General features: G+C 41.1%; 1 protein-coding gene across 2 annotated transcripts in view; it reads right to left on the bottom strand.

The window, feature by feature from the left end:
• Positions 1-1,364: 1,364 nt before the first annotated feature.
• DRAM1 (DNA damage regulated autophagy modulator 1) overlaps positions 1,365-10,581 on the bottom strand; it is a 34,075-nt gene continuing 24,858 nt past the window's right edge. Inside the window, exons 7-8 of one of the 2 annotated variants that reach the window (XM_063395693.1) lie at positions 2,573-2,655; positions 1,365-1,407 (exon numbers count right to left, since the gene is read on the bottom strand). In XM_063395693.1, the coding sequence (XP_063251763.1) occupies positions 1,380-1,407; positions 2,573-2,655 (111 nt within the window). In that variant the 3' untranslated portion in view covers positions 1,365-1,379. Of the gene's footprint in view, positions 1,408-1,963; positions 2,656-10,581 lie in introns of those variants that run through there. The other variant, XM_063395692.1, reaches the window with a different exon arrangement.

Below are 10,581 nucleotides of genomic sequence, written 5' to 3'. Positions count from 1 at the left end.
TATGGACAGAATCTTTATCCTCCAATTTTGAAAGTTCTTATCACACGAGCTCTTTCACATCACAAAAAAAATGCATCCACACATACCCTTTCTCACATGCACACTCCTAACTTCCCAATGTGTTTATATTTTCAGTTCCAATTTGTAACACTTCATCTGTTCCTGAGCAGTGCACATTATTTATTTATGTTCAAGATCCAAGCAAACAGAATTCCTTCAAACATCTTTCTGAATCAGAGAAGAAATGACAGTGAAAAAAGCAAAATAATTAAATTCTCCCCCACTTATATTAAAATTTTACTGAGACTTGTTTGTTACATGGTGTTATAGTGAAAACAGATGATATTTGAAACTTGGCTTTGAAACAGGCCTCCCTTCAGCCTCCACAGGCAACCAGACATTCCCCTTCTGCACATCACTTCCAACAGCTCTTTCATGCAAAACATTTCCCTGTTTATCCTCCAGACAAATTACCATTGCTGGTCTTAAGTATTTTGTGTACTGAGAAAAATTATGTGTTGTCAACCCCGGACCCCACTCCTCTTTCTAAATCCTTTCTTTCATAAAGAATGAAATGAAAAGAAGAGGGAATTAAATCACTCCACTTCCTTCTTTTCTTTTAGGATGTTAGGGTGGCTGCAGTGGGATCAGCTGCTCGGTGGACAGCGCAGTGAGCAGCAAATACAACCAGCCTGTGTACCTTGCCTGATGCCCAGGCTCAGGGAGCAGAGCTTCAGCAGCACTGCTGACACCAGAAGAGCAAATCCTGCATTTGCCTCCCCTAATCTGTGTTTTTTCTAAAATGGCTGTGAACTGTTTAGCAAAATGTTTAGCTTGTTTTGATAGCTGGACTAAATTGTAAACAAATGGTAACCACATGTTATTCATGGAAGAAAAATTTTGCTTTGTTTGGTTTTAAGACAGCATTTACACAGTATTTTTTGCAACCTTAGTAACCTACATGACCTTTGTCTACAAGGACTACTCTTTTCCTTTAAAAACAAAGAATTTACAAAATAGATTATGGCAAGTTTGGTTTTTAACTATAGCAGCTGGTAATTTAATGGAAACCTCCCCCAGTAAACTTCTTTGGTGTTTTCAGAGATGAGAAATTCTCTTGCTGCTGTCCCAAGGGCCTTTAAAAATACTCAGTTGAAGTTCATTAAGTCAGGGAGTGATGGCAATACACATTACTATTCTCCATAATTCCTGCCATCACAAACCATTTGCTGGCTTCTCCTCACCTTGCTCTGAAGTGGTTTTTCCTTTGGTTTATAGTGTTTTTTTTACTCAAGATTTGAAGGGGGTTCATTGTGATGAAACCTTCTGTAAAATCACTGACACCATCACACCGCAGTTACAGCTTTGGTCTATTTGCCTTAAGGCACAAGCCAAGATGAGATGGTTCTAGAGCAGGAAAGAAGAAATGGGGAAGTCAAAACCACATAAAAGCTTTTCTTCTCCATTCAAGAGTCTCAGAAGAAATCACAGATATGTTAGGCCAGCCTTAGAAAAACTGTTCTTTGACAAAACACAAGTTAAAAGAAAAAAACAAGACCCAAAGCACTAGGGTGTTCAATATCTGAACTGTTTCATGGTCATGTTGGGAAAGCAGTAGCAGAATAATTTTGTGATTTGTTTGTTGTTTTCAAGACAAGACAGCTTTGTAAAGCTGCATGAGAAGGAACAGAGCCTCTTGGTTAGGATTTGTAAATAGAAAACATCCTAGGGCTGCTGTCCCTTTCCTGGATCACTGTTCTCAAGAAGCCACCTGTAATTCTCTTTGTAAATGGTCTGTGCTGCATGTGAAACAAGGAAGGAAGAAACGGGGGGAAAAAATAAAGACAACAACAAAAATCACAAAAAAAAATTGTTGAACAAGACACAGTAAAGTAAGTATTTTTGAAAATGTTTTATTTTCAAGGAAGGACGTCTCCTTGGAGTTCTTGGTTCTCTAGTGTCTGAGGAGGGGAAAGTTACAGCTGCTTTAACCACTATCAGCTCCATTTAATTCCCAAGATGACATACTTACAAATTGAACTTATAGTTGACTGCAAATATAAGAAACACCAGAGCTATTATTTCTCAGTGTTTCTCTATGTTTTTTATGTCTTATACGTAGAAGCTTTTTTCGTAAAAGATAAAGAATACATCATGAGCAAAGGCTTTTTATCCCCTGTAGTTAAATGAGTCACTGAGATTAAATAAAGGCTAAAGTTCAGGGGTCTGACTTAAGAGTCTCTTCCATTTCTACTATCTTTCTACTACCCCTAGTGTTTTGTCTTACAGGCTGTCACATTTTTCATTCCTTCTAAACCCTTTCTGCATTATATTAATTTGCATAAAAGTCCCATGGCAATAGCAGGAATAATATTTAGTTCTCTAAACCAGAGCATTTATCCATACTTCCCAAAGATCTGTCAGCTCTAAGCACCACTCGTCAAGATGCCACTTGAAATTCCTGCCAGCTCTTACACTTATGGTGGTGAATCTGAGCTGGTTGCAGTAGTCAATTTTCAGTTCCTTTTTCTTTCACAGGAATGAGTGGAGCTCCTGGAGAGGAAAGACTGACCTGCTCCTTTTGCTTCCTCCAGCTCCTTCTTGATGCCTCACTGAGTTGCCTAGTCCCCCCTCCTCATCCCTTGCATCCATTTCCTGCAAAAGGTCAGAAAAGTATTTGTAAAAATTTCAGACCCACTTAGAGCAGATTTTGAGACCTGCCATGTCCCAACCATTGGGATGAAATATTCCAGACCAGGTGCCCCGCTTAGGATGATTTGTTTCTGAAACTTCTGATTCAAAATTCTTTCTTAAGATAGTTAGGGGGGAAAAGTCAGGGGTTTTTTTCTGTATTTTTTAAAAAACAGTGCTTTTCAGTGTTCTTGCATTTGGATCAGAGGGAAGGCCTTTGCCAGGCAGCACCAAGGGCAGGTTCTCTTCCCCTCAGGGAGGGCGAGACAGGAACTGGGGCTAGTGGCAAGACAGGAACTGAGCTGGTCAGCACCAGCACAGTCCCACAGACCATGCAGGAGAAGAGCAGGCAGCGTCCAGACACTAGGTCCAAGCTGGACTAAAAGTCCAGATCACAGGCAAATCCATAGTGGCAAGACAGGTTTGAAGTGAAGCTGAGTTTGCAATTCACATTCTAGTCCAGAGAACATCCAGTCATTGCACATTGCAGTCATCACCAAGCATGTTTGTCGTGTGGAGGGAGCCAAGCTACAAAATCAGACCACAGGGTTTTCTTAAAGAATTTCAAGACTCCTCAGATGTCTCTCTCCTTCCAGAGAGGTCCAGCTCCACCAGAAGTTTACAACCTTTAGTAAAATCTTTGTAAGCCCCACATTTCCCCTTGTGCAGTGAGAACAGTGCCCCTGGTAGCCCCCAGTGTGGCACCACAGCAGCAGGAGTGAGAGGGACACAGGACCTGTGCAGCAGCCCACAGCAAGGATTTCCTTGTCCACTACAACAATTTCTGCTGAGCTCCCCTCAGCTTACAAGCATTGAAATACCATGTACAAGAATTGTGGAAGTGGCTGCCCTGCACCACCACCCAGGAAAGATAAAAAAATTGGAGGTTCGCTGTGGGAATACAGAGCATAACTGGAAAATCACAACATAAATGGCACTGCACTTGCAGAGGAATCTTTGTTGCAGAGGTAGCTTTAAAAGTGACAATTTACAGCTTGCATGTTTAGGGGAAAAAACGTATAATGGTCTCAAAACCCGGTTTTGGCTTGAAACTGTAATATGTATATGTGGCAGAGACTGAGAGAAAAGGGTTGACTAATTTTTCTTGCGTGAGGAGGGATAGTGTGGAAAAGATAGCAAATAACACCTAATAAAAAATAGGCAGTGATGCATATAAACTAGATGTTGGGAAGACGTCTGGTAAAACTTTATTTTCTGGCACTAGTAGTACACCCCGAAAAGTTGTCTGAATATCCGAGGGGTTTCTTGACAGAAAACTGAAAACTCCAATTGTAATAAAAGGAAATATTTTTTCTGACGGAGCAGTAAAAAGGTGCAACATTTGATGCCCTGATAAATATACCTAGTTACCACCGGCACCTACAATGCATCTTCTAAACACTTTTTTTTTTTTTTTTTTTTGCTGGTGAAGTGGAAAAATGGGCAGATTTAGGATTAAAGAAAATTCTATTCCACTTTGAATATCTGGAGAGTGCCTGAACAGTATAAATTGTGTATCTTGGCCATCTCCAAATATATAGGCAGGGACTTGAGGCAATGTGTTAGAACTGCATTTCCTCAGAGGCAAAACTCAGTTGCAGCTGTCAGTAGACTTGCATTTTTCCATCTGACATGGTTAGTAACTTGGATTCCTGATGAGGAAAAAAGATAGTAGCAAATAATTAAAGACAGAAGTGGTGACATATGCCCCATATGGTAGCAAGTTTTCTTTAATTGGTTAGGTGGAGCCATGGAGATATGAAAAGGTAGTTTTTCCCTTATAAAACAAACAAACAAACAAGAGATCCACCAAAATGACTGTCAGCATGACTCTGCATAATTTGTCTGAGCACTACATGGACAGTAGCTCGAATTCCACAACTGTAAAGATGTTCATCTGTGTTTGTGCAGCTATTTTGTTTTCAGTGAGCATCAAAGAGTTGGTGGAAAAGTTTAATGGAAAGCTCTGTGTTGGGAGTTGGGTTTCTTTCTTTTTGTTCGTTTTTACTTGTGGAATTTTTTCCCATTGAGTTGCTAGGAAGCACTGATGGCTGGGTGCTTAAGACAAAAGAAAAGTGGGGAAGCCTGAGGAGAAGAGGGCATCTGGTGGCACTCCTCTTGTTTTTGAGAGTTTCTCTTGAAGGGGCAGAGGTGCTGCGAGAGTGGGACAAGTAGTGGACGGGGCTGGGGCAGCTGCTAGCTTTGTCTTGCTCTCAGCTTCAGAGTTGAAGCCACTGCCTGGGAAGGGAATTCGTTGCTGCTGCCAGAGCCCAGCCCAGACCTGTTTCTTCTGCAGTGAGGTGAGCCTTTGCTTGTAAAAACAGCCACTGAACTGGGACCTTATTAACACCCACCTCACTAAAAGAGGGACCTGTCCCCATCTGCTCGGGTTCCCGGGATCTTGGGCTCGCCCCTCTCCGCCTTGCTGGGAGCAGGGCTGCCACTGTCCTGCCCCCACCGTTTCTTCTGCACTGCTCTGAGCATTCACTACTCTGTAACCCGCACTCCCTGCCTGCCCAGACATCCCGTGGTTCCAGCCACAGCTCCGGAGCTCCTGATACATCTCATCCACCAGCCCGGGATTCCTGCTCATCCTTGACGTTCCAGCCCGCTGCTCCTCAGAGTCCTGCAAGGGCACCGGGATCGACGGCCCCAGGGTTTTGTGAAGCAAAGCCTCTCCGCCATCACTTCCCATCTCGGCCCAGCCGCCATCCCCGCCTGCTCCCCGCGCCACAGCGCCCCCTGCAGCCACGGGGGAATCACTGCGCCCGCCCTGCCCGCCGGGAGCCAGCAGCGCCCCTGCCGGCCGTGCCTGGAACTGCACCCAAGGGGAAAGTACCCGCGGCCGAGAAGGGGGCACTGGGTTTGTGTTCTGTTTGTTGTTAATGCCAGAGCTGGTGTTGTTTTGTTTGCCTTGTTACACACACTAGTAAAAAACTGTTATTCCTACTCTCATGTCTTTGCCTGAGAGCCCCTTAATTTCAAAATTATAATAATTTGGAAAGAAGGGGTTTACATTTTTTCATTCCAAGAGAGACTCCTGCCTTCCCTAACAAACACCTGTCTTTCAAACCAAGATACTCTAGAAAAAAACATTGTTAACTAGTTTTCTGGGTTTGAAAAACTTCAAGCTACTTCGAAGGAGGTGTAATTGATATGTATGAAACTTTAAAACAATTATTTTTCTCACATTCCCTTTAGAATGTTTTTGTCTCATTTCCGTTAGAAAATCTTTATGGTCAGTCAGAAATATTAGAGTAAAGGTGTTAATATCGCTTTAATGAAGATATGATGTATTTATTCTCTTTATGCTATACTGTGAGTTGATTTGGCTTTTTCATCCCAATCCTGTCTTGAATTCAAAAACAGGAGTAGAAAGACTCATATTTGCTCTACATATGTAGCTTTTTAGAATAATTAGAATAATTTAGAATAATTCATACTTAATCCAGAAGGATTTTCTTGCCGAAGGGCAAGAATGATCAAGAGAGCCCATATGTTGTCTCATATTTAAAACACACAAATAGGAAATATCAAGTCATAGAATCACAGAATGGTTTGAGAAGAACCTTTTAAGATCACCCAGTTCCACTGCCCCTGCCATGGGTTGCTGAGAGTCTCAGCAGGTTGCTGAGAGTCCCATCCAACCAGGCCTTGAGCACTGCCAGAGATGGAAATGTTGCATGATTCATGTTATGTGATTTTCCCTATTTTAAAAGCTGTGAATCTTTCTAGTCTTTATTAACACCATCAGTCTAAGATCTGCAACATCTGCTTATTAACTTCCCTAGCACCCTTGCAGAAAAAAAAAAGGCTGGTACTTGCAAAAGGATGGCTTGGATTGCACACTGGAAGGCATTTATGACTGAAAAAGTGACAAAGTTCTACTGATTATTGCATTAATTCCTTTTCTCATCTACGTAGAAGATGGTTTGCCACATGGGGAGAACAACTCAAGGAAAAAGTGGAACTGTGTATGTTACAGGTATGAACTTTTTCATTCTTTCCATCACTTCCTCTGGTCATATACCCATCATGGCAAGACAGAAAGAGAGAGAGCAACCTGGACCAGCATGATAAAAGTTCTTTGAGGGGCTCCGTAGGTAAGGGGAGAGCAGAAGGTGTGAGCTCCCACTGAGCAAGCTGGACATGTGGACGTGTGACCAAAGGGTGACTGCTCCAAAAATGTTTGTGGTATCACCTGAGTTAAAATAGCAAGTATAATAATGCCTAAGCTGTTGCAAAAGTGCAGACATGCTGCCTAAATAGAAATTATCATGTCTGGCTGTTTCAATATAGTTAGGTGAGTATATGACAAAATATGAAATTCTAGATATCATGTGAGGCAGGGGCTTTCCTGCCATCAGATCATTGTAAGGAACTTTTAAAAGATTTAATATTAAATTTTCTTTTTTGTTTTCCTTAGATGTCCTAACTGGGCAGCATTTCGTTCCAAAAATGTCTGGTTTTGGTACAAATGACTCATAAATAAAAACTTACTGTAGAAGCTTTAAAGCTGGCGTGTAGTTTTCCACAAAGCAAAATCATGAGGAACTTACTCTCAAAGTGGTGCTACAAATACTAGAGTAAATACACAGGGTGTCTGAGGAAGTGGGATGGAAGACAGACAACCACCTCAGGGCAGAAAACTGAATTTACAAGATGGAGGGGAGGTTTTTTTTATTTTTCCCTTGCTCCTATGTTGCTTCTTTTAGAAGTCAATCTGTCCAAAAGTATTCAAAAATTCACATTCAATCCAAACCAATTCAAATTTAAAATACTTGCATTCTTTTGTTGCTGTTTGAATCAGAGAGACAAATGCTGGATCAAGTACACATGTGCTGAGGGGTGCCAGCAGAAATGTGGCAGACGAGTCAGTAAGAAAACTTTGGTGATAGAGAATCAGATTTTGCTGCTTTATGATAATAACTGGAGACTGGAAACAAGCCTTTGAATAATTTCAGATTTTCCACATTTCAGACTTTTCCAGCCAGTTTATGGTTCCTGTACTTTAGCTTTCTGCTAAAAATAACAATAATTACCTCCCACTGATTTTAATCCACCAAAGACAGGAGAAGTTGGAGTTCTCCTGCAGGCAGACTGCAGGGAGTTGCCAGGTTTTGAGCTGCCATTTGGTCTAACTTGCAGACAACAGAACTGTACCTGAGATTTATAGAGCAGTTGTGCTACTTTACCAAGCTAAGTGTTGTCAGGAAGATACTGGAAACAGCAACAAGGAACAATAATGGGAGCTGAGAGGAGAATTAATGCCAAGTCTTACAATATAAAACCCTGGCATGCCAAGACTTCCATAGTGATGAACTGAAGTGAGGATGGAGGCATCAATGAGAAAGACTTGCTTTTTTTTTCATGGTGCCCAAGAGTGGCTCCTCTTTGGGATTTTGTCCTTCCCATGCTCAGCTTTAACAAGTGGCATGAAACTTTCTGACACCTGGGAGCCCACAGGTGTCCATTCCAGCCACAGTTTTATGAGAGCCAACTGGAGACAGCCCCACATATCCATCCATCCATCCATCCATCCATCCATCCATCCATCCATCCATCCATCCATCCATCCATCCCTCCCTCCATCCATCCATCCATCCATCCATCCATCCATCCATCCATCCATCCATCCATCCATCCATCCATCCATCCATCTCACAGCAGGCTGCTCTCTGCTCTGCTTCTCATTAGCTGCTGCTGCCACTGGCCATTCAAGTTTTCTGCTTCTTCAAAACCACAGCTGAAACCTTGTTTTGGTTTGACTAAGACGAAGTCAATGTAGCGTGGTTCCATCCTTCCTGCCACTGTTAGTCTGGCCAGCCTTGGAAACACCTGTCCTCTTTCATGGGTCAGCAAGCCTGTGGAAAATAACCCCACTGACCTCTAACTTCAAAGAGACTCAGGGAGCAAATTCTCTTTCCAGTTAAATGGAGTGAATCACTCAAATTCTCATTTCTCAACTTTTGTATTTACTAATCTGTCAGCATAATAACATTTTGGAAATACAGTCTATAGACTTTCACCCATTTTTTAAAAGGAAATTACATACACAGTGCAAAATAAAGCCTGTTTTCTCCAGGTAAGGCATTACTCAGCTATAAAAAACTTGTCTTACGTCTATAAGTTTCCTGCAGGCAATTTGCAGTAGTCAATTAGGTAGTAAGGACAACAAAATGTGCTCCCTAAACTGCGTGCTGTGGCTCAAACTCAGTGAAATACCTAACTGACTGCAGAAAAAGATTTGCTCTTATGAAAAAGAATTGAGAAAAATAAATTTCCAATCAGTAATAATGTAAAAAATTAGAGCAATGAATTATTACCAACATGCAGATTTTGTCTGTCAGGAGCCTGGACTACCAGTGGTTCTGAGGATTGCTATGGATAACCAGTGATTCACAAACTGTCCTTGGGAATCACTTTTCCAAATCATAACTGAAATTATGACAGCTTTTAAGTCCAATTTAGTTTCTATATAGCAAGCAGAAATACGATATCACTGTGCGATATTATTCACATGTTGTTCGGTTGATTTGGTTTTGTTGAGGGGTTTTTTATCTCTAAGGACAACTAGCATTCTGTGTTTTTCTCTGGTGAATGACAGCAGTGTCTGCAGCTAAGACTAGGTATGGATTTACTTGGATATGGAAATATTGATGGGCTTGACTTTCCTTTGAAACCTGAAGAATGCTAAGTCAGCACTGTAACAGCTGTGTGTCTGCTCACATTTTTGTTTTGGATTCCTGGACTTGACTGATTCTTAGCTTTGTATTTATTTTGCACTTTGAAGTTCATGTTACAAGATAGGTGCTCCTTCCTCTTTTTTCTCCTTTTTTTAATAAATAAACAAATCTCAGCATCATACAAAGTTCGCAGAGTTTATAGTTCAATTTTCTTCATTTGGCTGCCCTGCATCCAAAAAAGTTCTTGAGTTTAGGTGTATTCACTCAGAATTAATGGACTTTTCTGCCCAGATTAATGCCACTTTGTTCCTCAAAAAGTCCAAAGTGATTCCTCTAAGTATATCTTTCCTGTTTCATCTCATGAGGTGTAGCCTTGTGTTGTCACCCAAAAAAACCTCCCTCATTCCCAGGGAAAATTTTCCTTGGCTTTATTAATAAGTCTTATGCAGTACTTTTCTATTCTAGGGTAATTAAATGCTGATGGCTGATGGTGCAGATTTTCATAAGAAAAGTTTGTCACCTACGTTATTTTGCTTCTTTGTGACAAGAACAGAAGGTTTGTCACTGAATGGCATTGGATTATGTGCAACATAACAACTAGAGAGATTTTTTCACTGCTACTTCCACCCTTGTGCAACAAGACTGCAAGATCTGTTTTCTGAATGAGGGCATTAGTTACTCTGTTCACAGGGGATACCTGTGTCTCATGACTTTGTTCTGAGACTGCAAGAGAGCTTAAGTGCTGCATAAGGGAGAAAGGCAGCTCTACTCTTCAGGATGCCCGCTAAAGAAAGGCAAAAGATTCAAAGCTCACCTGCTTAACAGTCTTCCAGGGCTTCTTCTACAAGAACATTGAAGACTTGCTGCCCCAAATAGCTTCAGAAGACAGCAACTTAACAGTTTTCATCCTGGCACATAAAATAGTTTTCCCAATCTAATATAATCACAGTGTAAGTCTGTGGAGTTTGGATATGCCATCAAAGCTGATATACACTGGATTTTGGCTATCTGTTCTCTAGTTTTCTGCCTTGATCCAGTATAATTTGAAACACAGGACTGATTTAAAAAAAAATTTTAAAAAGGGAGAAAACAACCATTTGGAGATTTAATTTCCTGAAACCAAGACAAGCTTCTATTAATTAGATAACATCTGATGCAGCAGTATCAGTCACTAAAAAGAATAACTTTGAAATTTTCCATCCAG

Source organism: Prinia subflava, chromosome 4 (genome assembly GCF_021018805.1).
Source record: "Prinia subflava isolate CZ2003 ecotype Zambia chromosome 4, Cam_Psub_1.2, whole genome shotgun sequence".
In the NCBI taxonomy this organism is placed as follows: Eukaryota; Metazoa; Chordata; class Aves; order Passeriformes; family Cisticolidae; genus Prinia; species Prinia subflava.
This window is presented reverse-complemented; position numbering and strand designations above follow the sequence as displayed.